Below are 26,196 nucleotides of genomic sequence, written 5' to 3' on the forward strand. Positions count from 1 at the left end.
GCCGCGCCCTCAAACCGCTGGGAAGTTTAAAAATAAAGGCTGCGGCGGCGGCGGCGGCGGCTCCTGGCCACCAACGCATCTTCTGACAGCGCCCCCCTCCCCCATGCCCGGCGCCCGGACGCGCTGAGCAGCGGTATCCGCTGGGACCCGGCTCGGGATCGGTTGGGGTGACCCTTCCGTGGCAGCCCCACGTCACTTCGGTTTCCCCATCATCCCCCTTCCCGATTTACCCGGGCCCTGAAGATTTATTTCTCTTGTACTGATTTGGGCTTCTGTCGCGAGCCCCATCCACCGTGGGCACGTGTGACCCTAGCCTGAATATCTGTGTTGGGGGGGTCCAAATCCTCAGGCCCTGCACACAGAAGCCAAGGCCCTCGTGCCCCGGAGCCCAAGCCAAAGCCCAGGCCCAGGTCCAAACCCAGACCTCGCCCCCACCCTATCCGTCCAGCTGCCGCGCAAAGGGCCTGTTGCTGCTGCGGCCCGGCGGGAAGGGAGGGAGAAGAGGGGGAGGTCTCTAGCGGTGGCTGCCAAGTAACTCGCCGGATAAAGGCGAGGGGGAGGGGGAGGCGGCATTGTTTGGGGCCAGGGCGGGAGCTGGGGAGTGGGCCGCTTCTCCTGCAGCCTGGCCCGCACCGGAGCCCACCCAGACCGATTTGGGCGAGAGGACAAAAGTAAATCTGATTGTCCTGCCAGCCCGCCTTCTCAGCTTCTCCGGGACTGGGGTTGAGGCGCACACTGCAGAATGAGGTGAAGGCTCAAGGCCGGTGCTTACAGGCTTGCAGAGCCTGCAACATCATTCCCCAGCCTGAGGCTCTGAATACCTACTTTCTCTCTCAGTGCCCTCCTCCACGACCTTCAGGTCCCAGACCACCAAAGCTCCCTTCCTACCCCTCACCCCATCAACCACCAGTCCCTAAGACTTCTGCAAATCCCTTGCAGATCTGGGAGCAGCTGATGAGGGGGTGGGGACAGGTTTCTGGTTGGGCCTCGCGTTGGAGGAGGGCTTTTCTCCTGCTTCCTGGACGAGGAGGAGAGAGAATGATGAGGAGGACCCAAGTTCTGTTCCCACTGACTCAGGGAGGAGGTGGCTCCATCCCCACACCCCTGTGGAATCCCCACCTAATCCTGTCACCTCCCTGCCCCTTGGGGTGTGGGCCCAGGGTGAAACAGTGTCCGTGGGTGCAGAAAGAGCCCAGGACAAGGTGGGGCTGCTTGGCTGTGGGTGGGCCGCTTCCCAGGCCAGCATGGGTGCTTGGAGGGGACCATGTGGGTGTGGGATATGGGAGGACTCAGAAGGGAGGCTGCCACCAGACTGGGGAGGTCAGGAGGTTTGTAGGCGCTGTTGAAAACAAGGGTATCTGTCTTGGCTGTGCTGGTCATAAAGCCAGCTTGGTCATCCATCTGCTTACTGGCTCTCAGCACCTGAAGGTTCCTGGCACTGTTGTATAGATGGGGACCTGAATAGGAATAGTAATCAGTAGAGGACATGAGCAGTGGCTAGTTTATAATTAGGGTATTGGGTTGGGGGGCTGGACTGGATATAAGGGCATGAGTAGGATGCTTGCCTGTATGGGCAGGGCACAGTTGGGGGTGGGAACTACATACAGGGATTGGGATTGGGAATAATCCCCAAGCACAGGAGTGTAGATGAAGATGCATGAGAACCTGGGGTAGGATGGCAGCTAGACCTTACACAGACAGAAGCTGAAGGTGACAGCGAGTTCCTTTATGAGGCAGGGGCTCCCTGGGAGTAAATGTCATACCCACAGCTTGTGTGCCCTGGGGGAGCATGAAGCCTGTGTCTGAGCCTCTGAGTCTGAGTCTGTGGGACATGACCCCCTGGCCTCTTGGCAAAAGTTTGTGCTTGTACATGGAGCACTAACAGGAGGCAGCATAGAGTAGGAAAAAAATGAGGCCCCTGCTTTGGGATCAGAAGATGTGGATGGGAAATCTCCGTTGGGCCTTTATTGGCTACTGGACTGGAGCAAGTGATTACTTCCCAGAGCCACAGAGAAATGGGGGCAGTGTCAAATTTGGTGGGGTTAATGCAAGGGTTGGAGAAGGGATGAACTTGGAGGAACCTGGCACACAGGCACCTGCAATAAAGTGTTATTACCATTATTGTGGTTAGGCTCACTGGAACTGATGCCAGCGGGGAGGCATGATCCGGGGGCGGGCAGGGCCGGGAATTGGAAGCAGTTTGTGTAAAGAGTGTAGACTCTGGAATCAAACAGTTTTAAGTTCCCCTTCATAACACTACTGTGTCACCTAAGTCTTAAATTTTCCCATTTCTAAAATGAAAATAATAGTAAGAAATTATCTCCCAGAGACATTAGGATCATTAAGTGATATGAATACATAAATTCTTTACTTCAAAAAATTCTTGGGGCCAGGGAGATGGCTCAGTGGAATAAGCGCTTCCCTGGCAAGGGCAAGGGCCTGAGTTCAATCCCCGGTTCTGGGGAAAAAAAAAATTTTTTTTTCTTTTTATGAGTACATGTTTGCAGTACACGATTACATTTTATCATGAAGAGTCTGGTACATGGTGGGCCAGGGAGATGGCTCAGTGGAATAAGTGCTTCCCTGGCAAGCACAAGGGCCTGAGTTCAATCCATGGTTCTGCAAAAAAAAAAAAAAAAAAAAAAAAGAGTTGGTACATGTACATAACACATCTTAATTATTTTTACTTCCCCTTCCCCAACTCTCCTTACCCCTAACACATAAAATTTTTAGCCTAAACCAAGCATGATGGTTCATGCCTGTAACCCTACACTGAGAAACCCTGAGGCAGAAAGAACACAAGTTCAGTCCCACCTGGGCAACTTAGCAAGATCCTGTTTCAAAATAAAAATAGTAAATAACATGGTTTGGGACTGTGTAGAGTGCCCCTGGGTTCAATCTGCCCGGTACCAAAAAACAAACAAACACCCCAGCCTAGGCATTGATTGGCAAGGTATTAATGCTCCATAAATGCTAGCGCTTTGGTTTGGGTTGATATTTCTCATTCATTCAGATGCCTGAGGAGATGTGATGAATTAGAACTTCAGGAGGTAAATAAGACAGAGGGCCAGGGAAGCAAGAGTTCTTAGCAAATATGAACCAGGGTCCATCTGGGGAACAGTGGGAATGGGAAGGAAGATCCAAGAGTTGGGTGCCACAGCTGCCCTGCACACTGTACTGGTGCCCCACTGGGTGCCACCACCGTGGTGGCAGTGCTAAGCATAGAAGACTGACTCAGTCCTCTGGGAGCTCCTGGCTCCTAGTCCCACGGGGAAAGCAGATGTGTTCCCTGCGGGGACCTTTGCCCAAGGGAAGTCAGGTGCAGTGATGATCTGGTGGCTGTGGGCTCTGCCTGTGGAAGCCTCCACAGAGGAGGAGGCATCTGAGGGGGACCTGAACAAGTGAGTAGAAGTTGGTGAGACTGGTACAGTGGGCACAACTAGATGTGAGGCAGTTACCTCCTGCTGATAGCTCCTCCCACCCTTGGGCTAGCTGGTGGGCCCAGTAATGAGGCTTCTAATGAGCCATGAAGTGTAGTCACGCATATGCAGATGAGGAGGAAGGGGCAGTAGGCCAGCTTAGCCCTCCTCCCTGCCCAGGATTGGCATTTGCTATTAGTGGGGCAAGGACGAGGGAAGGGGGAAAAGACTGAAAGCAGGGACCAGACTAGAGTGGTGGCCCTTGAAGGCATAAGGGCAGGTTTCAGGTCTGACCAGGCCTGGAAGTAAGGCCACAAACATCTGGAAACCATGCCCTTGCGTCCCCTCAAGGCCAGGGAAGGAGCCAAGAAGCCAAGCTCAGATAATGCATCTTTGTTGGCTGGTGGTAGCTCTGCCTGGCACCCAGGGCACAGCTTCCAGTGTTTCCTCCATCACCTCTCAGCTGCAGTTCTGCCCTGAGGGGAGCAAAGAGACTGTAAGGGGGTAGGGTGCACAGTATTGCTGTCCCCACCTTAGCGATCCTCACTGGTTGTAAGGGATGTGGGCCAGGCATAGAGTCCCTAGGGAACTCGTTTATCTCCATTTATTTCTCCCAGTGCTATTGTCCAGGGAATTCCCTGTGCCAGGCACTGTACTCTGTACCATGTGCACTGTCTAGTTTGTTTCTCATGACAGTCCCAAGGGCAGGGACTAATATTATCCCATTTTACAGATGTAACCCAGAGAGTTGAAGTCATTTGCTGCAAGTAACACAGCTAAGGACAGACAAAGGCAGGATTTGAAATCAGGTCTAACTTTGAAATCTGCATCCAAGGGCTGGGGAGATGGCTCAGTGGAATAAGCACTTCCCTGGCAAGCACAAGGGCCTGAGTTCAATCCCCAGTTCTGACAAAAAAAAAAAAAAAAGAAAATCTGCATCCAAAATAATAATAAAGTCTGTACCAAAACTCTCTATCTCTGACTCTGTCTGTCTCTATCTCTCTGACTCTGTCTCTGTTTCTCTCATACCAGGAATCAAACTCAGAACCTTGTGTTTGCCATGCAGGCACTATACCACTGAGCTGTATCCCTGGCCTGCACCAAATCACTGAGCTGAATTACGACAAAGCTAGCAAGTGACAAGTACTAGCTTTCCATGAAAGCTGGTCACCTGTGGGCTTTTTTTTTTTTTTTTTTGGAAAGGTCTTGCTATATAGTAGTTCAGGCTGGCCAGACTGGCCCTGAACTTGAAGTAGTTGTCCTGCTTCAGCCTCCCAAGTGCTGTCATTATAGGTATGTGCCTACCATGCCCACCACCCGTGGGACTAAGGTCTTGGGAATGCACTGAGCTTTTCTCCAGCAGGCAGAAGTTACAGCCAGTAAAACTCTGGGTTTGCTGTGAATCCTACCAGGTTGGAGTCTGAGCAAAGGAGGTCCTGTACCCGTAGTGGTGACAGTCTAGATAGCCTCTGCCCTCTGCAACTAGGCCTTTGCCTCAGCTGCCCTGCGGTGGTGGAGGGGAGGGACATTATAGAGCCGCGGCTGGCTGCCGGGATGGGGTCATTTCCTGCTGCCTAAAATAACAGGAAGTGGGTGCTCCTGATTGGAGGCAGGGAACAATGGTTGTCCGCTGGGCCAGAGGCTCCTTCAGATCTGCAGTTCTCAGTAGGGCTCCAGGCTTCTTCATCCACAGAAGCTGCAGATGGGCTTAAGTGTCTTGCCGCCCAATACTGGGCCAGGCTGTGCCCTTCTAAAATGCTTACCTCCATCCAGGCTGGGAGTAATGCTGCCCAGTCGTCCTGTTGGAGCCTCACAATCGGGCATCCCCCAAACTTTGTTTTTCCTATTACCATTATCCCAAACCAGAGCTCTCTAGAAGGAAGGGACCGAGGAGCCTTGCCCCTTGGAGTAGCTGACCAGGGGTACAAACTTAGAATCACATCTAAACCCCACCCTTATCGTTCCCCAGCTGTGTAGTTTAAGCAAGTAGCTTAATCTGTCTGAATCTGTTTCCGGATTTGTAAAGTAAGGAAATAATATCCACCTCATAGGATGGTGGCAAAGATTGAATGAACTAATGAGTCTAAAGTGTCTACTTGGGGCTGACACAAACTTTAGCTGTTGCTGTTGTTAGATTGTCTCAGGCTCTAGATAATGGGGCGCACTAAAGGAGCATGTGTGGGGGACATTGGACCTCTGCACTTGTGTGAGTTGCCTGTACCCATACATGTGTGTCTTTGTGGAGTTCTGAATTCTAGGAAGTCTGTTGCCTGTGGCAGGGTGAGAGGGGGATGTCTTGAGACACAAAGGAATGTGTAGGCCTGACTACATTGTCTCTCCATCTCTCACTGTGTATAACATGTCTGTCTCTGCTTCTGGCCGTGTCTGCCCTCCTGTCTTCATTTGTCTACTCTAATATTACCTTGGAAGCCTAGCCCCTCTCGATGCCTCTTGATCACCCTGTGCTGTGCTCCTGGGGTGCCTTCTCTACCCGGTGCCTGTCATCTCACCTGGGCACTCCCTGGATCTTCCCTAGAGTTGGGTGGCTCCCTACACCCCCAGCACAGACTCCTCACTTCCGGGCTCCTGATGGCCAGCCTGGACTGAGCCTGCATTCCTGTGCTCTGAGCTCAGTGGCTGCCTGCCCCACCTGCACCCTTTACTTTTGTGAGGGAAACCTTCCTAGGGGAATCACCAAATCCCTTCCATCACTTCCTTCGGTGGTAGGGAACCTGTAGGAGCCTCAGGGATGGGCAATGTGACCACCCACCGGAAACAGCATGATATAAGGATTTTGTCATTAGACAATTCAGCGTTTAATCCTACCTCTGACACTGACATGAACAATCCACTTCACAGTCCTTTAAACTTTTTCACCTGTGAGTTGGGGCCTTTGGTGGCACTTTCTCTTTAAGGTTGTCTTGCGGATTAAATGAGATAAAGGAAAGGGCCAGGTCTGTGATAGGACTTAGTTTATTTCCTTTGCTGGGCTTAGGAGCTGGCAGAACTGTGATAGGATCTTCACATTTAGGTTCTATTTATTTATTTATTTATTTATTATTGGTCTTTTTGAGATGGGGTCACACTATGCAGCCTACGATGATCTCAAACACAATGATCCTCCTGCCTCAGCCTCCTGAGTGCTGGGATTATAGGCATGCACCACCCTATCTGGCCTAGGTTTTATTTTATTTTATTATTATTATTATTATTATTATTATTTATTTATTTATTTTTTTGTGGAACTGGGGATTGAATTCAGGCCCTTGCACTTGCCAGGCAAGTGCTTATTCTACTGAGCCATCTCCCCAGCTCCGTTTTTTGGTGTTTTGAGACAAGATTCTGGCCTAGAACTTGCAGCAATTCTGTCTCAGCCTCCTAAGTGCTGCAATTACAAGTGTGCACCACCATGCCTGGTGACATTTAGGTTTTAGATTTTGCACCCAGTTGTGTCTCTTTGGGCCTTGCAGCCCTTTGGAAGTCTGTTTTTCACCCACACAACCACACACGCATCTATGCCTCTGTAGAGGTATTCGTTAAATAGCCACAGGGCTCCTGTTTGGTGTGAGGCAAGTCCTGTGTGAGGCTCTGGGGCTGCAAAAGGGCCTAAGAGGGAATATCTTCTCTGGATAGCTGTGACAGTGACAACAGGGATGGGGGTGCACTGAAAAGCCAGACTGAGTTATCAAAATTCAGTGAGAGGACTATTTGGCAAGAGTCCTTGCAGTTCGAAGAGGAGGGGCAGGAGGAAAAGACTGCCAGCCCCAGAGGGTGGAGTGGGGGGTTTGGCACCAGAGACAGACATGTGACAGCCTCTCAGAGGGACATGGCCGCATATTTAAGCAGATCTCCAGGGCAGCCTCCCCCCACCTTGGGCATCATAGGAAGACAGAACTTCTTGACCCCACAGTATAACCAGCTCCTGCACCTTTGCCCTACCAATGCTTTTTGTTCCAAGAAAGAAATACAAACTATCTGTCTCTTATCCAGTTCTTAGCAAACACTTCTGGTAGATATCAATAGAGCAAAATAAAACTGGCAGTGGCTAAAGCCTCATAACCTGACACAGACCAAAAATAAGATAAATAATTGAAGGACCATACTTGATAATTGAAAATGGGAATAATCAGAAAGTGGTCAATTATAGCATACAGATAGTTAACAAAGGAATTAACTTGGCTTCATACAACTTATTCCTGATTACACTGTACCAATGTTTTTTCAGGGTTTATATAATTTTGAAGAAATGTTTAAGGGACTGGCCAAATAGCTCAGCAGATTAAAGTGCCTGTAAGCAGAACCAGGGGCTGAGGGTTCGATCCTCCGGCCTGCCATGCCAGCCCTGCCCCCTGGGCGCCCTGAGATGGCAATTGAGACTGGGCATGGTGGTGCGTGCCTATAATCCCAGCTCTTGGAAGGCTGTAAACAGGCGGATCACGGGACTGGGGAGATGGCTCAGTAGAATAATCATTTGCCTGGCAAGCTCAAGGGCCTGAGTTCAATCCCTGGTTTTGGAAAAAAAAAAAAAAACCAGGTGGATCACTATAAGTCCGATCTAGTAGTGAGACCCTGAACACCCTATAAAACCCTTCCCTAAAATACAAAAAAAAAAAAAAAAAGGAAAGAAAGAAATGTTTATATTCAATGTTGATAGTCTGCCAAGGTCACAGATGAGTTCTAAATGTCCTGTTTGCCTCTTGAAAAATTGTTCTTGTTCAGCTGAAGTAAGCACTCAGTATTATTTTTATTAACTTCTACCTGAGTGTCTTAGTCCAGGAAGCTGCCCAAACTCTTAAGATGGAGTTGTTTTGCTTCTTCAAGTGCATATATCCCTTTGCAATAAAATAGCACATGGGTCTTTAGTAAAAATTCCCTTCATGTGCACCTCCTCTAGGCTAGGGCAGCATCTTTTGACAATCTCCCTGCGCTGGGCCCTGCAGTAGCTGCTGGGATGCAGAGCAGACAAGCCCTTACCATGCTGCCTCAGTCTAAGAGGAAGCTGACAGTGAGGGAAGGACCACATGAGAACATCATAACAGTGACAGAGCTTTAAACAAGCACAAGAAGCCATAAGATATGTAATGAAGGAATAGATCTTGATCTTAGAGGCCAGTAAAGGCCTCCCTGAGAAAATGATAGCTAGACTAAGATGTGAAGGATAAACAGCAGTTAACTAAGAAAAGAAGGACTTACATAAAGGTCTGGTGCTGGGAAGGAACTTGCATGATTATCATAGTATTTAAAAAGTTAAGGGCCGGCCAGATAGCTCAGCAGATTAAAGCGCCTGCTTAGACAGAGCACAGGCACCAGGGTTCGATCCCCTGTGTGCCCTGCCAGCCCCACCCCTGGGGCACCCTGAGTGGTTATGTGCACCTGTACTCCCAGCGCTTGGTAGGCTGAAAACAGGAGGATCACTAGAGACTGATCTGTGTAGTGAGACCCTATAGACCCTGTACTAAATACATTAAAACAAATAAAACATTAATGAGGCTAGAGTTTGGAACCGAGTGGGGAACAGAGTTGGAGAAAGATTTAAGATGTATAATGGAGCAGGATGACTATGCCAGACTTGTAGGTTTGGTTCTAGTGTTTGCCCTTATCTTTAGAAGCCATAAGAGATTTCAAGTGGAGAGAAATACCCTGATCAGATCTGCATTTAGGAGAGATGACTCTGACTGCACAGTGGAGAGCAAAATGGGTGTGGTAGAGCAGGACTTTGCAGTCATCCAGGTAAGAGACAGGGTGATGCTATCTCCCGGGGTGGAGTGCATTCATTTCTTCATTCCTCAAATATTTATGGAACATAGATGTGCGGTGCTCTGTTGGCCCTAGAAATAGAATAACTAGCAAAATAGACAAATTGTGTGCCTTCCTAGAGATTACAGTCTGGTAGTGGAGCAGAATATTGATTTGACATTAACGTGCCAGGCACAGTGGTGCACACCTGTCATCCCGACTATTTAAGAGGCTGAAGTATGAGGATAGCTTGAGCTCAGGAGTTCAGGACCAGCCTGGGCAACTCAGCAAACAAACAAAAAAATGGGGTTAATGCTTATGGAGAAGAATAGAGTGGGAAAGAAAAAAAATGCCATTGGGAGTTGGTGGTGGTGGTACATGACTATAATCCCGGCCGTCTGGGAGGCTGAGGCAAGAGGACTGCAAGCTTGCCAGGGAAGTACTTATTTCTACTGATCCATCTCCCTGGCCCCAGGACTGCAAGCTTGAACTGAGTTTGAATGACATAATGAGATCTGGTCTTAAAATTAAAAAAGAAAAAGGCTGGGCTGTAGCTCAGAGAGAAGGCCTTGCATTGAACTGAACATACATATTATTGGAAATCAATTTGTAGTTTAAGTAAGGCAGCAGAGGAAGCTTCTTTGTGAAGTGATGTTGGAGTGAAGATCTGAAGGAAGTGAGGGAATGAGGCCAGCAGAATCTGGGGGCAGAGACTTCCCAGCAAAGAGACAGCAGGTGCCAAGCCCCAGGACAAGAGGGCAGTGGCTGGAGGAGGGGCAGAGGGCTGGAGAGCGAGGGAGGGTCCCACTGAGCCTCGGGCTTTCCTCTCCACAAGGTGGAGAATCTTCAGAGGATTTTATCAGCAGACCAACATAATCTGACTTATTTTTAAACAAAATCACTGTGGCTGTTGCATTAAGAAAAGACTAAAGGGGAACAAAGAATGGGATTAGGGGGCTGGTGAAATGGCTCAGTGGTCTAAAGCACCTACTCAGAACAAGCTAAAGCTAAGCAGGGACCGCGGTTCAATCCCCCAGCACCACATGCCAGCCAGCCCCGCCCCCTGGTGGGCTGAGCTGGCCACACACACTAAATAAATAAATTAAAAAAAAAAAAAGAATGGGATTAGGGGTTTCTGGTAAGGAAGGGCAGCAGATGGGTCAGCATGATGGTAGGGACCATGAAGGTAGCTGGATTGGGGATTTTTTTTTTTTTTTTAATTTTTTTGGGAGGATATATATTTTTTTGGGGGGGAGGGGATATATTTTGAAGATAGAGCTGAAAGGATTTGCTGAGAGATTATATATATGTATGAGGAGGGCCTTAAGGTAAGAAAAGGGTCTGAAATGACTCCAGAAGAATGGAGCTGCCATATGTTGAACTGGGGGAGAAAAAGATTTTGGGGCAGATCAGGAGCCTGGTTTTGGAACTTTTAAATTTGTAGCCTCTGTGAAACATCTGGGGTGTCCAGAGCAGAGCTGCATGAGCGAAACTGGCCCTCCAGGGAGAGGTCTGGGCTACAGAAAGATTCAGTTGTCATCAGCAGAGGGACAGTATTTAAAACTCTGAGTCTAGATGAGATCACCAGAGGAGCGTGGGGACAGACAGTGGTGAGCTCCTCAGCAGAGCCCTGGGGCAGGCGTGCAGTGCATCTTGGGAGATTAGGAAGTTAGGGAGGGGTCAGCGGAGAGGACAAGTCACACCCGGCAGGGCAGAAGGAAAATCGAGAGTATCATCTCCAAAACCAAATGAGGCAAGTGTTTGGAGGAGCATCAACACCAGAAAACTGGTTGATGATCTGGGTATAGTGGAACACATCTGTAAGCCCAGCACTCTGAGAGGCTGAGGCAGAAGGATCACAACTTCAAGCCTACGTTGGGCAACTCAGCAAGTTGGTTAGACCCCATCACAAATAAAAAGTTAGAATATAGCATCACAGTGTGTTCCATACACATACTAACTCCCTACAATGAGTGTTATATTGTGTACTGCAAACATGTACTAATAAAATAAAAAATAAAACTTGGAAAGGGGCTGGGGAACCTGGTGTAGTTGTGCAAGCCTCTAACTATACAGACAGGGCACAGCATTCAGGAGGCTGAGGCTGGAGGATTGCCACAATCCAAGGCAAGACCAGTCAGGGATACACAGTGAGTTCCAAGCCAGCCTGAACTACATAGTGAGGACCTTTCTCAAAAAAAAAAAAAAAAAAAGGAAGAAGGGGGCCTGGCCCTAGCTCAGGCCTTTAAGTGGCTGCTTCCACAAAGCTGTCAGCCTCAGGTTGCTGGAGTTCGAACCTCACACCTCTACAGCTGGCCAAAAGTGCCCTGAAGGCATTCGAGCAACAAAAAAAAAAAAAAAAGGAAGAAAACCCACAAAATCAAAAAGGAGGCAACCTACTTGAGACCCTCCTGTCTCTTAGGAGCTATTCCTATTCTGAAACTCCCAACTATGTGTGCCTCATTATTTGAACACGCGAGCACCCCTCTTTAGTGTGCCCTATGTCTCAGTAAATCTTTCCCTCTCTCAACCTCAAAAAAAAAAAAAAGGTTGGGGTTGGGGATGTGGCTCAGTGCAAAGGCCCTTGGTTCAATCCCCAGTACTGGAAAGATGGAAAAAAGGAAGGGAAGGGAAGAGTCATGGGAAGAAGGGAAAGGGAGAAAGGAGGGAAGAAAAGAAGATAAAATTGAATTAAGCAGCATGAAAGACATTGGTGACCTTGAGAAGAACAAGGTCACAGAACAAAGACTTGGCCTAAGGGGCTCTTTGGCAGAGGCCAGGAGAAAGATACAGCTTCACTGGGCAGGTGCTGTTTAATGGTGGGGCCCAAGATGACAGACCTACTTACTATCTGCACCAACAACATGGTGATGAACCTGAGGCTCAGACTTGTAGAGAGCTTGGTCGGGTCCCTTACAGAACCAGGGTCCCCACTCAGGTAGGTCTGACTCTGAAGCCTAAGACCTTTTCCATTCCACTGCCTCTGATGCCCAGTGTGGCTCCTAATCTCCCTGCACCTGGCTAGTCAGGATGTTCTTGGGATGCACCATCTTGCATGATGTGATTTGCCTAGGTGGAGACAAATACCAGCCTCCCACCTTGCAACACCTGCAGCACGCACTGCTCCTTGGAGACAGGCAATGCCCATGCCTCGCCCTCAGCCTTAAATGAGCTCAGTACTTACACACCCAGGCTTCAGCCCCAGACAATCCTGGGTTCAAATCCTGACTTAACACTCTGTATTGGTTTAATGACCCTGGGCAGATCACCAGAAGGGCAGGCCTTGGTTGCCCTGTGTGTATAATAGGAAAGGGTATCTGCCATCTCTAACGAGTTGTTGGGAGGGTGTAGGAGGCCTCTCTCAGTGAGTAGTAAGCATTCACTAAGTGGTGGCTGCTAGTTTTGTTGCCCTTGGAATGAGTTAAGGAGTTGGCAGCTGGCTGGGAAATAGATGAGCAGTGACAACCACATAGTTTCTAGCTGGTATGGGGAGATCTGGGGCCTGTTACTGGCCTCGGGGCTGGCAGAATTGGAGGGGGTCGCAGAAGAAATAAGGTCTCAGCTGGGTCTGCTGCTTGAGCCCAAGACACTGGAGGGCAAGGAATGAAAGGAAATAGTGTGAGCTATGGGTGGTGTCATTACGTAGCACCTCGTGCTTCTTGCTGCTTTAAACAGACACAGGAAGGTGACACATCTGGGCTCTCCTGATGATGCTAGGTTCAGGTCTGGGCGCCTTCACTTACCAGCTGGCTGACCTCACATTGCCTAATCTCTCTTTGCTTTCCTCATCAGAATTGTGTGTGTGTGTGTGTGTGTGTGTGTGTGTGTGGTACTGGGAATCGAACCCAAGGGGTTGTACCTATCACTAAGCTACAACCCCAGTCCTTTTTATTTTTTTTTTTATTTTGAGGTAGTATCTCCTTAGGACTTGTACTTACCTTCAGTGCCTCTTTCAGTGCTGAGATTATAGATGTGCCAGTAACCTCAGCTTGAAAATGATGTTTATAGCATCTCTTTCAAAGACACTGCCAGAGAGGGTTAGCTAGGATGTGTAAGGCACTTTGTTCTTAGGAAGCACTTAATAAATACACACAATTTTTTAAAAATTTATTTATTTATTTATTTGTGTGTGTGTGTGTGTGTGTGTGTGTGTGTGGCCAGCTCAGCCCACCTGGGGGCGGGGCTGGCTGGCATGTGGTGCTGGGGGATTGAACCGAGGTCCATGTGCTTTGCTAAGCTTGTTCTAAGTAGGTGCTTTAGACCACTGAGCCATCTCACCAGCCCCTAAATACACAAATGTTAATGGCTGTTATAACTAACACTCAGGGCCAGCCAGATAGCTCAGCATATTCAAGTATCTGCTTAGGCAGACACAGGGCCGGGATTTGATCCCCTGGTGTTCTGTGCTGACCCCACCCCCGGGGTGCGCTAAAACTGTGATTGAGACTGGGCATGGTGGCACATGCCTGTAATCCAGCGCTTGGGAGGCTAAAAACAGGAGGATCACTGAGTCTGATCTGTGTAGTGAGACCCTGTAGATCCTCTATGAAATACATAAAAAGAAAAAGAGAACAGCAACAACAAAATAACTACACTCACCATGATAGTGTAAGGTAGATAATATCTGCACTTTGTAGGAGAGGAGCTGCGATACACAGAGGATCTATAACTGGCCCAAGGTCATGTGGTTAGGTAGTGAGGAAGCTAGAATAAATATTCAAAATTCTGGCTTCAGAACCCGTTAGATTAATGAACTAACCATTAGATTCTTTACTCCCTGGAGAAGACACCTAGAGTCCTAAAAATGATTCCTTGGGGTTGGACCCTCCCTGAACATACATTGTCACCCACAAGACTTGAAGTTTGCCACACCCTGAGAGCCACAGTTCCAAGGGCAATGGACTTAGCATGGAGGAGGCCTCAGAAAGAATAGAAGATGCTTTCCACAGATGCCACTTTTCTCCTCGAGTCCCAGTCAGTAGCTGTGCTTCCCATGGATCCCACTGAGGGTGATCACACATTGCCCAGAGGATAGCAGCAGATGGCACCAAGGCTCAACATGCCAAGGATCCTCAGGAAGTCATGAGACCCACAGGAAGAGTGCAGTGTCCTTTACAGGCATGTGGAGTACCCCATGCACTTTACCCTTTACAGCCACTCAAGAGATAGGAAAGCTGAGGTGCACAGAACTTGGCTCGCCCAAGGTGAGCTGCTAGGGAGCAGGTTCTGCCTTCCTGTCTTCAAGTGTGAAATCGGAATTGGGCCTTCAGTTGACTTATCATCAAGCCTGATAAATCAGCTGCCTCAGTGCATTCACATGCGTAAAAAATGCGTACTTGCCAAATCATGTGCCTTCCCTAGTTGGCACTTTAGTGTCTTTTACTGGGTGTGATTGAAAACACATGGTGAATATTTAAATCTTTTTAAAAAATGTTTTATAGTAGAGAACACATTGCCAAAACAAAGCAAAACAAACTGGGCATGGAGGGGGAGTTGCTGGGGATGTAGCTCAGTGCAAAGGCCCTAGGTTCAGTACCAGGACCACAAGATAAACAAAAAATAAAATGTTTACAAAAGAAAGATGAGTGGAGAACGGTGATTATGAAGTATACATGGACATAGAGGGTTGCCTACTCCCCTGGGAAACATATTAGAACAACACTGGCATGGCTGTTGCGTCCATGCTTATGCTATACCCTTTCTCTTGATCTACCCTGTGTGCTTAGCCCTGTATGAACCTGGCTGCAGGTTGGACACAGTGACCCAGAGATAGAGTAGAAAGATGGGGGAGGCACACAGTGAAACCAGTCACCACCATTTGGCACACTGGCAAGTGATGCAGAGACTTGTCACTTTTCCCAGCACACCCTGCTCCCTTCAGCCCTTTGCTCAGGCACTTCTGCCAGAACCCTTTCTTCCTTGCTTTGCCAACTCCAGCTCATCCTTCAGATCATAGCTTGGTGGGTACTTTTTCAGGAAACCTCCAAAGGTAGGTTAGCCATCTCTACTGTGCTGCTGAAGGCATAGCACTTACTCTACTACAATTTCATAGCTGTCTGTCAGTCTGTCTGTCTGTCCTGCTAGAAGATGAGTTCCATACAGCCAGGGGTCTTGGCTCTTTCCTTGCCATCATATTCACATTGGAATATGTGATGGAGTGAACACATCCTTTGGACAAGGGCAGTAGCTGTGTACTCAGCTAACAGCGTAGATCCGTAAGCTGACACTGTGTCCTCTTTTGTGTTGCTTTTTCAGCCATGGTCGCCAGGATCCCCTCAGAGCCAAGACCTTCTCCTGAAGGTGACCCTTTCCCACCACCACCACCACCACCAATGTCATCCCTGGTCCCTGACACTCCTCCGGACACCCCTCCTGCCATGAAGAATGCCACTAGCCCTAAGCCGCTTCCACTGGAACCAGAGTACTCCCGAGCACAGATTGATCATAGGCCAGTCCCACCACAGGAAGCATCCCTTTCATTAGAAGTGAAGAGCCCACCAGCCACAAGCTCACAGGATGGTAGACCTCAGAGGAGCAGCGAGCCAGCCCCAGCAGCAGCCTCTGACAGCCCTCCCACCAAGCAAGGTACCTGTGATATTCAGCCTTGGGCCCAAACCCCTTGACTCAGGTCCCAGCCCTTGATAGTACCCCCAAAGGAGTCCCCTTTGTCCTGCAGGACCTGGGGACTGAGAAGAAGTAAGACTTAGCAGGAGAGTCCCAAGGCTGCTGGCTTCTTGGACAGAACTTTTGACCTGTCTGTTCTTGCTTCCTCTGCTAAGATGTAAAGAAGGCAGGAGAGAGACACAAGCTGGCAAAGGAGCGGCGAGAAGAGCGGGCCAAATACCTGGGTGAGTGAAAGAGTCACCTGCATCGTCATCTGTGGCGGCATCCTATGAGTAATGCTGACATTACCAGAAACCTTCACATTTACTGTGCTATGGGCAGTACAGGATTATGTCTTGTAATCCACCCAGCTCATTCTGAGGAGGAAACAGTCTCAGAGAGATGAAAGCCACACAGCTAGTGGAGTAGCTGAGATTCTGACCCAGAATCCCTACCTCACCCCAAGTCCCTTTAACCACAGTGTGTAGAAATCTGTTCAGTAGGCCCCCAAATTGGGTAGGAATCTCACACTAGAAGTTGGGGTATATGCCTATAATCCCATCATTCTGGAGATTTAGGCAGGAGGATTGCAAATTTGAGTCTGGCCTGTGCAACATTGTGACTTAGACTGTTTGAAAATAAAAAGAACAAAGGGCTGGGGTTGCTGGGAGATGGCTCAGTAGAATAAGCATTTGCCTGGCAAGCACAAGGACTTGAGTTCAATCCCCGGTTCCACCAAAAAAAAAAAAAAAAGGTGGAATTGTATTTGGGGCTGGAGAGATGGCTCAGTGGTCTAAAGCACCTACTTGAAACAAGCTTGGCAAAGCACAGGGACTGCGGTTCGATCCCCCAGCACCACATGCCAGCCAGCCCGCCCCCTGGTGGGCTGAGCTGGCCACACACACACACAATAAATAAAAATAAATAAATAATTAAAAAAAAAAAAAAGGGCTGGGGTTGTAGCTCAGTTGGAAGGCCCATATTTAATACTGAGTACCATGAAAAACAAGGGCCAGGGAGATAGCTCTGTAGAATAAGTGCTTGCCTGGCAAGCACAAGGTCCTGAGTTCAATCCCCAGCACCACAGAAAAGAAAAGAAAGAAAAAGAACTAGGGCTGGCCAAATAGCTCAACAGACTGAAGCGCCTGCAAGCAGGCACAGGCCTGCGAAGCCAGGCCCTACTCCCTGGGCACGCTGTGACAGCAATTGAGACTGGGTATGGTGGTGGGCACGCGCCTGTAATCCCAGCTCTTGGGAGGCTGTAAACAGGAGAATCACTGTGAGTCCAGTCTAGTAGTGAGACACTGAACACCCTGTAGACACCCCCCCAAAAAAAAACCCTCAATTTTTCCTATACCCGAGCATAGGGAAGAAATATACCTCCCTGAGGCCTGTTTTGAGGAAGCTCCTGAGTGTGAGTGGAGGCCCTGCCTGGGCAGGCAGGGAAGAGGCCACCTCCATTAGGGTAGCAGGGAGGACACTCAGAGGAAGTTTCCCTTACAAACCATGGGCTCCTTTCCCCCCACAGCGGCCAAGAAGGCAGTGTGGTTGGAGAAGGAGGAGAAAGCCAAGGCTCTTCGTGAGAAGCAGCTCCAGGAGCGCCGGCGGCGGCTAGAGGAACAGCGCCTTAAAGCTGAGCAACGCAGAGCTGCCCTGGAGGAGCGGCAGCGGCAGAAGCTGGAGAAGAACAAGGTGTGTTCATGCCCTGGTTCCACCTGGTTCTGCACGGATCTGCACACGTCATTTCCACATATCTGTGTCTCGCAAAGTGTGTATATACATGGCTGGCCATCCCTCCATGCAGCCTGTGTGTGTGTGGCGCCATCCGTACTCACATCTCCAGCTGTGTCCTTGGTTACAGTATCTGGGCATCTGTGCAACTGCAGACCCATTTGTTTCCCTACTGCAGTGTACGTCCATGGGGCCGTGCCTGTGTGTCGGGTATAATGCAGCTGTGTGTTAGTGATAGGCCTGGCTTCATAACATGAGTAGAGCCAGGCCTGAGTGCTGGTGAGGCCATGAAGGAAATGGGTTGGCCTTGTCTGGTGGCCTCAGGCTAAAGGAAAACAGCAGTCTTAAGGTCAGGTCTCTCTTCCCAGTGCCAGGGGGAATGTGGCTTTGCGTAGGAGCTCTAGGCAACAAGAGTCCCACCCCATCCTTAGAGAAGCAACTCACACACCCAGGAAATGACTCAAGAATATTGAAAAGCTCTCCAAGGAGTAGAAAAGGATCTGTTGCACAGGGTCCCTAATTTCAGCAAGGATTCAGTGACCTTGGTTACCTGCCCTGACCCAGGAGGAAATGCATAGGGAAAGTATTGTCATGGGAGAGACAAAGCCTTTCTCCTAGGTGTGACAGATGATTCTGACAGATTTTCTCTTCTCCCCTCCTCGCCCCAGGAACGCTATGAAGCAGCCATCCAGCGGTCAGTGAAGAAGACGTGGGCTGAGATCCGGCAGCAACGCTGGTCCTGGGCAGGGACTCTGCATCACAGTTCTCCAGGAAATAAGACCAGTGAGTGGGCTGGAAGGGTTTGAGAGTGGGTGGCCAAGGCTGGGCTTGGCAAGGGGGAAGGGAGCAGCTTCCATACAAGGAGCTAGCAGCTCCCAGCAGCAGAGTGTCTTGTTTTATGTAACGTGTGTCTTCCGGAATGGTCTGTAAACCAAATGGTCCTTTTCCAAGGACCTCTACCATCAAATCAGAAATGGAGTCTTTTCCATTTGATTTGTTCTTCAAACCTCTATCATTATAGGAGTAGCCTTTTTTGCTCCTATCAATTATATTAGTCAATACATGAAAGAGGACTTTAATGCCCTGCAGCCACTGGATATGTAAAGAAAACTGTCACCCCCCTGTCTTAGAAGGTAGATATTTGTCTCAGTTCTCACGTAGGCTTACCATGGATTTGGTCTGAGTCATTACTGGCATGTATGTTCCACTGTGTCTGGATGTCTATGTAGTGGGAAGGTTCTATAGCACTATTTGTGTATATCCTGGTGTGTGTGCTCATGGATCTGTGTTGTAGAGCTGTGTTTACAGTGGTGTATTTGTGGCCTTGTCCATCAGTGAGGGCTTCTGCATCAGACAGGCTTGGATTCGAGCTCTGGCCCTGACGGTGTGATCTTTAACTTCTCAACTTCTCACTTTTTTGCATCTGTGAAGTGGGGATAACAATACTGCTTGCCTCCGAGGTTGTAGGTAGATGTTTGGAGGATCAAGTGAGGTAACATGTGTAGTGCCCAGCTCAGTGGCTGGCACATGGTAAGCATCACATATGTCAACTGTTATAAATATCATGGTTAGGTTGCTTTGATGTGTTTGTGCCTCATGTGCATCCGGGTCCAACACATTACCAGCTATTTGTGTTTCTCTGTGCATGTCCGCACACACGTGTGCATGCGTAAGTTTTACTACTCTACATGCCTGTGTCTGCATGTCTTTGTCTCTGTGTGTCTGGATGAATATGTGGATTTGTGCAAGTGACTGTGACTGTGGGTTCTTTTGTTTAGAACGTCTTTGCACTGTCCCGTATGTGGGTGTTGTATCCATACTGCCTTGGCTGGATAGTGTCAGCAAGTGCCAGTGCTGGATGGTCATGGGGAGGGGTGGGAGCACCCAGCCCTAGGGAATGGCTTCCTTTGGTCTGGCCAGGAAGACTGTAGTTTTCTAGTTTCACAACATCTCCCTCTGCTCCTTCCCCATCGGCTCCCCCAACCCAGGTTGCCTCTGGTCCCCCATTCTCCCCTCCCCCAGAGCCAAATCTGCCTCCTCCCCATCCTAGCCTGTCCATTCTTCCCTCTCCCAGTCTACCCTTGGAGCATCCTGCATGGAAGGCCTCAGTGCCCCCTCTGGCTCCCCATCCGGCCCGGCCCTAATGCCGTGTCTTTTCCCCTCCAGGTGGGAGCAGGTGCTCCGTGTCGGCAGTAAACCTGCCCAAACACGTGGACTCTATAATCAACAAGCGGCTCTCAAAGTCCTCTGCCACGCTCTGGAACTCCCCCAGTAGAAGTAAGAGAAGGCCCAGCCTTCCCCATCCAGAGCCCCCATCCAGCCTCCTCCAGAGCTTAGTGAGGACACCAATCCCCAGAGCCCTCACAGCAGGTCCCCATTCCCACTCCACCCCACTTGGGTCTCTGCCCTTCGGGGGAGCCGGCATTTGGGTCTGGATCCTGAGGACAGAGTTGTGCCTGCAGGAGAGGAGAACAGAACAAAGTACAATGGCTAAGAGTTCGGAACTTGGGGGGCCTCCAGAGCAACTTGTGGGTAGTGGCTGTGAAGTGGGAATGGGCAGGCAGCCTCAATTCCATCACAGCCAGCTGGCTGGAGCCAATCTTTGACAGGTGGCTTTGCCCCCTTCTCAGACTGGCCTGGGTGCTGTGCTGGGGGTGTGTCATTCTGGCTCCACCCTAGAGAGCCATACAGTTCTCACCTCTCTGCTGTCAGAGCCCCAGCCATGGTCTTGGCTGGTTCCAGAGTTGCAGCCAATCAGGTTGGCACGGCCCCTTCATTCCCACCATGCCCTGGTGCTTACATATGAAGGAGCCATGGTAGGAGTTATTTATGTTTCTATGGCTTTTATTTGGTTGCTCTGTTGCCTAGCAACCAAATCAGCTGCTGCACCAACCCCACCTGACTGAGGCTTAAAAATAACTCAGCAGCTGAGGAGGCAGAGCAGGGTGGCTTAGGGCAGCCAGGCCCTGTGCAGCCTTTTCCTGCAGAGGTCTTGTAAAGGTTGGGTCAGAGCAGTGTAAAGACCCCTGCTGTCTCATAGCCTTGAAAGCATGACTGCCCCGAGGCCAGTGCGCTGAGAGCCCGAAATGCAGGACCCTAAAGAGGGGCACAGGAGAAGGCAGTTCAGAGTGCCACTGACCTGTGTGGTTCCTTCCTAGCTCACAGCGCCACACTCTTTCACCTGGGGAGATTGGTAGGCCGGGACCCTGAGACATGCAGAATGTTGCCTTGACAAGTGTTTTGTTACCTGGGTCTGCAGTGGAGGTCCAACTTTCAGAGAGGACAAGTGTGGCCCCCGCGTTATTGGGGGGGACAGTCCTCCTGGGTGAGAACCCTTGCACTTGGCATGGGGACAACACATGGTCTCCCCCGTACCTCTGTCCAGGATGACCAGCTTCACTTGGTGCTCTTCCCCTAGATCGCAGCTTGCAGCTGAGTGCCTGGGAGAGCAGCATCGTGGATCGCCTGATGACACCCACCCTCTCCTTCCTGGCTCGCAGTCGAAGCGCGGTCACACTGCCCCGCAATGGCCGGGACCAGGGTAGGGCCGGCGGCTCTGGGAGACGCTCGGAGAGGGGCCGGGCAGGGACCAGCCTCCCGCCCCGGCCACACCTCCACCGCCCTCATCCCTCTGCAGCCGTGCCCCTGTGCCCGCGCTCGGCCTCTGCCAGCCCCCTGACGACGTGCACTGCCCCCAGAAGCGGGCACCGCTGCGCCCCCGTCTCTGGGGAGCGCGGGGAGCGGCGCAAGCCTAGTGCCGGGGGCAGCCCCGCCCACACCCGCCGACGGCCAGAGGCCTCCCCGGTGAGTGGCCACCCGCACAGGTTGGGACAGGCAGCTGGCTCCTGGAACACAGGCGCCCCTGACTCCCGCTCCATCTCTCCCCCCGCCCTCCCAGGTGCAGAAAAAGGAGAAGAAGGACAAGGAGCGGGAGAACGAGAAGGAAAAGAGTGCCCTGGCCCGGGAGCGCAGCCTCAAGAAGCGGCAGTCACTACCTGCGCCTGCGCGCTCCCGCCTTTCTATGGGTCCCACCTCAGAGCTCAGGTCAGCTTGGGCAGGCAGGGTGGCACCTCCCAATGCCTTTCATTCTCTCCTTCCTTCACAAATACCGTGTTTAAACCCTGGTGCAGGCCTATAACCACAGCACCTGGGAGGCTAAGGCAGGAGGATCGCTGGGAGTTCCTGAGGCCAGCCTGGGTTAACACAGCAAGACTCTGTCTCAAACAAAATAACAACCAAGAAACAAATACTGTACTTGCTGGGAACTCAGAAATAAACATTCTCTGGGCTTGGTGGCTCCCACCTATAATTCCAACACTCTGAGGCGAGGAGGATCACAAGTTCAACCCAGTCTGGCAACTGAGCAATTTAGATAGACTTGGTTTCAAAATAATAAATGCCAGGGCCAGGGAGATGGCTCAGTGGAATAAGCGCTTCCCTGGCAAGCACAAGGGCCTGAGTTCAATCCCCAGTTCTGCCATAATAATAAATGCTGGGAATGGTGGGCCATGCCTATAATTCCAGCACTCACACTCAGCAGGCTGAGGCAGGAGGATCACCATGAGTTTGAGACCAGCCTGGGCTACATAGTAAGTTTCAAGGCCGACCTGCACTATATAGCAAAACCCTGTCTCAGAAAATAAATAGGGGCTGGGGAGATGGCTCACTGGAATAAGTGCTTCCTTGGCAAGCACAAGCTCCTGAGTTCAATCCTCAGTTCCACAAAAAAAGAAAAGAAATACATAGCAGCAACATAAAGAGGGTCTGGGGATGTAGCTCAGTGTGAAGACCCTAGGTTTAATCCCCAATACAAATGGCCCCCAGAGAGAGGGGGGGGAGAGAGAGAGGTTCCTGGAGGATAATTTCTTCCTGTCTTGTTCTCCTATTTTTTTTTTTTTTTTCTTTTGTACCAGAAATCAAGCTCAGGAGTTTGTGCTTGCCAGGCAGATGCTGTGCAGCTAAGCTAATATCCCTGGCCCCTACCTTTCTTTTTCTTCCTCTTTGTGTTTTAGCTAAAGTGCCCTAAATAAAACGTAAAAAGTGCCTGATACCAAGTGGCGGCACAGACCTGTAGTTCCCACACTCAGGAGGCTGAGGCAGGAGGATCATTGTGAGTTAGAGACCAGCCTGGGCTACAAAGTGAGTTCAAGACCAGTCTGAGCTGCATAGCAAGACCCCATCTCAAGAAGAGAAAACAAAAAGAAAAACAGGGGCCAGGGAGATAGCTCAGTAGAATAAGCGCTTGCCTGAGTTCAATCCCTGGTTCTGCCCCCCCCCCCCAAAAAAAAAGTGTCTGGTACCTGGTAAGCAAGTAATATATACTTGCTGATTGAATGACTGACCTACTAGCTAATGTCCTAGGAGCTGAGGACACTGTTGGACTGAACCACACCCAGTTTCTGTTCATATTAAGTATCAGGGAGATAGACATTCATCTCATAAATTAAGAAGTTGCAAATCAGGGTTTTTTGTTTTTTATTTTTGAGGTAAGATCTTGCTGTGTGATCCAGGCTGACCTTGAGCTCACTAGATAGCCCAAGTTTGCCTTGACTTTGTAATCCTGACTCAGCCTCCTGAATACTGAGATTACAGGTGTGTGCTACTATATAGAGCCCACACCAGGATATAAGCAAAAGAAGAAATGTTAAGCTTCTATGAGATTGCCTAGATGGGAGAGTGCTTAGCCCAGGGGAGGGGACACTTCCCTATGGAAGTAACAAGCTCAGTGGGACTGGCTATATGCCTGCTTCAGTGCTCTGGCCTGTAGTTCTAACCCTTCCTTTCTTTCTCAGCCCCAAATTCAAGACCCGGCCATCCTCTCCCTCCTTGTCCTTGCACAGACCTACCTCCCCCTGCCCCAGCCCAGCACCAGGCCACACTCTGCCTCCAAAACCACCATCTCCTCGAGGCACCACTGCATCACCCAAGGGACGGGCTCGGAGGAAGGAGGAGGCCAAGGAGAGCACCAGCACAGTAGCACCTGAGGACAAGAACCAGAGAAAGAGGAGGCCCAGTGAGGAGAAGGAGCTAGCAGCCCCATCCTCACCAGCACCCTCACCTACACCCTCACCCAGCCCCGCACAGCCCACTGCAGAGATTGCTGCAGGTGAGCTGCAGAGCAGCCTGGCAGGGCAGAGAAGCCAGCTTTGCGTGGGCAGGAGTGGTGGGCAGGGTGTGGGCTACTAAAGATGCCTGGGATTGCCCATGGCAGGTCCAGGTCTCCAAGCATGAGCCAGCCCGAGTGGTGGAGTGGGCCAGTCCATCTGGGGTCCAGGAAGCATGGGGCAGGCAGCCAGTGCTGATTCCTGGTCCTGATTCTCTTCCAGATACTGCTACCCTGACCTCACCTCCAGCCCCTGCTCCCCCAGTGACTCCTAACAAACCCATGGCGGGCACCACAGATCGAGAAGAGGCTACTAGGCTCCTAGCTGAGAAGCGACGCCAGGCCCGGGAGCAGCGTGAACGTGAGCAACAAGAGCGGAGGCTGCAGGCAGAAAGGGACAAGTGAGTGTGCCCCCACAACCAAGTGAGTGCTTCTGGGACTGGAGACAGGCTAGAACCAAGTTACAGTTTCCCCTGTCCTACAGGCGAATGCGGGAGGAACAGCTGGCACGGGAGGCAGAGGCCAGAGCAGAGCGGGAGGCTGAGGCCCGGAGGCGGGAAGAGCAAGAGGCCCGAGAGAAGGCACAAGCAGAGCAAGAGGAGCAGGAGCGGCTGCAGAAACAGGTGGCTGGCAGGAAGGTCCTGGCCGGGCGGGCGCAGGGCCTCTGGCCCAAGAGGAGGGGTTGGCCAGGTGCCTGGAGCTCACAGACATCTCTGGCAGAAAGAGGAGGCTGAAGCTCGATCAAGAGAAGAAGCTGAGCGGCAGCGTCTGGAGCGGGAAAAGCACTTCCAGAAGGAGGAGCAGGAAAGGCAGGAGCGCAGAAAGGTGTGCAGGGAGCTTGGTGGGCTTTGTGGGTGCTGGTGGGGGGCAGGGCTTGCCTTTCCTTGGGGCTGCAGGCAGTCTGCTAATGGTCCAAAGGTGGACTTCACTAGGTGTTGGTCTTGCAGAAGGCAGAACCAGAAGCTGGGGCAGAATCTGGTTCCTGGCTTGAGAAAGGGTTGCTGAGGCTCAGGTCGGGCTGCCTGGAGGGAGGCTGGGACTAACTGATGTGGGGCCTCCATACAGCGTTTGGAAGAGATCATGAAGAGGACTCGGAAGTCAGAAGTTGCAGAAACCAAGGTGAGGATTCTCTGAGTGGCAGCGAGCTCAGGGTGAGGACAGGAGGCTGCAGAGAGGCATCCAGAGTGAGGAAGGAGGCTGTGGGCCAAGAGGGAGAAGAGATGAGACCCACAGTCAGGCTGGTTCAGATAATTCTTGTAGCTGACTGCTCTTCTTTCCAAAGCAGAAGCAGGACACAAAGGAGGCAGAAGCCAACAATTCCAGCCCAGGTAAAGGCCCTGTTGCCTCCACCTCTGCCACCCCCTGCCACCCCATCCTCTAGCCTCACGTGCTCAGCAGCCCTGGCTGATGGCATTACTTCCCTGTGACAGATCCTGTGAGAGCTGCAGAGATGCAGCCCTCAGAACTGCAGAGAAGGGCAATGGAGAAGGAGGAGCCAGCCGCCCAGGAGCCCCAGTGGAGGTGCCCGCCGCCCACCCCAGGACCCAGGCAGGAGCAGCCTCAGGCTGGACACAAAGGAGGCAGAGAGGCCTGCAGGGAGGCCTGGGTTTTACCGAGGTGAGACGCTGACCATAAGCCCTTGTGTTCACAGCCTGCCGGGCAAGGAGCTGCCTGGCTCCCTGGTGAACGGCCTGCAGCCTCTCCCAGCACATCAGGAAAATGGCTTCTCCCCCAAGGGACCCTCTGGGGAGAAGAGTCTGGGCCGAGCCCCAGAGGCACTCCTGCCCTTTGCAGAGGCAGAAGCCTTCCTCAAGAAAGCTGTGGTGCAGCCCCCACAGGTCACAGGTAGGGGTCCCTGACTCCTAGGCCCATTTTATCCATCCCAGCTGCCTTCGCTGGACTCCCCAACCCTGCCCCCCAGTTCTACCACAGATCCTCTCCTTGCTGCTCGCAAGACCCTGAGAGCTGGGCTCGGTGGGGGCTTTGCCATAACTGTTTTTCTCTCTCCTTCCCCAGAAGTCCTTTAAGTATGGCCTTGGATCCAGGCATGGCTATGAGGGCTCTTCTGCACCATCTACCAGGACGTCCAGAGGAGAAAGAGACAGAACAAAGATGGAAGTGGCATAGGCCCTGGGGGTGCGTCCTCTTTGTTGTTTTTAACCTGCACCTTATAGACTGATGTCTCTTTGGCTGGAGCCAGACCCTGCCCCTCAGTACATACGTGTGCCCACACGTGCGAACACCCCCTCTCACCATACGCACACATACACTCACAGCCTCTCTGGCCCCACCTTGGGGGAGGGCCACCTTTAGTATTTGCCTTGGTTTGGTGGGATTCAGTGGATGTGAATACTGTAAATAGCTTATGCTCAGATGTCTGTGTGGAAGGAGCGGGTACAGGAGGCAGACTCTCCTCCTGAGGCTCCCTGGGAGATCTTCCTCTCTATTTAACTGTAACTAAGGGGGAACCCAGGTCTGGGGAAGGGGGGCACCTTGGGCCACAGATACTTGCTTCAGGGGTATCCATGCCCTCTGCCCTCGCCTGGAATCAGTGTTACTGCATCTGATCAAACTTCTCCAATAAAGTGAGAATAATTCTGCCAA

At 50.9% G+C, this 26,196-nt stretch overlaps 1 protein-coding gene across 7 annotated transcripts in view; it reads left to right on the forward strand.

The window, feature by feature from the left end:
• Positions 1-26,196, forward strand: part of Map7d1 (MAP7 domain containing 1) — a 26,891-nt gene extending 695 nt beyond the window's left edge. The window contains exons 2-18 of one of the 7 annotated variants that reach the window (XM_023701057.1): positions 15,411-15,740; positions 15,935-16,003; positions 17,287-17,450; positions 18,158-18,272; positions 19,656-19,766; positions 20,908-21,030; positions 21,127-21,293; positions 21,388-21,533; positions 23,282-23,595; positions 23,816-23,993; positions 24,077-24,215; positions 24,313-24,417; positions 24,658-24,711; positions 24,875-24,920; positions 25,023-25,113; positions 25,244-25,437; positions 25,609-26,196. In XM_023701057.1, the coding sequence (XP_023556825.1) occupies positions 15,411-15,740; positions 15,935-16,003; positions 17,287-17,450; positions 18,158-18,272; positions 19,656-19,766; positions 20,908-21,030; positions 21,127-21,293; positions 21,388-21,533; positions 23,282-23,595; positions 23,816-23,993; positions 24,077-24,215; positions 24,313-24,417; positions 24,658-24,711; positions 24,875-24,920; positions 25,023-25,113; positions 25,244-25,437; positions 25,609-25,619 (2,357 nt within the window). In that variant the 3' untranslated portion in view covers positions 25,620-26,196. Of the gene's footprint in view, positions 1-15,410; positions 15,741-15,934; positions 16,004-17,286; positions 17,451-18,157; positions 18,273-19,655; positions 19,767-20,907; positions 21,294-21,387; positions 21,534-23,281; positions 23,596-23,815; positions 23,994-24,076; positions 24,216-24,312; positions 24,418-24,657; positions 24,712-24,874; positions 24,921-25,022; positions 25,114-25,243; positions 25,438-25,608 lie in introns of all 7 variants that reach the window. The other 6 variants (XM_023701058.1, XM_023701055.1, XM_023701056.1 and 3 more) reach the window with 6 other exon arrangements.

The sequence above is a fragment of the Octodon degus genome, unplaced genomic scaffold, assembly GCF_000260255.1.
Source record: "Octodon degus isolate 3935 unplaced genomic scaffold, OctDeg1.0 scaffold00130, whole genome shotgun sequence".
In the NCBI taxonomy this organism is placed as follows: Eukaryota; Metazoa; Chordata; class Mammalia; order Rodentia; family Octodontidae; genus Octodon; species Octodon degus.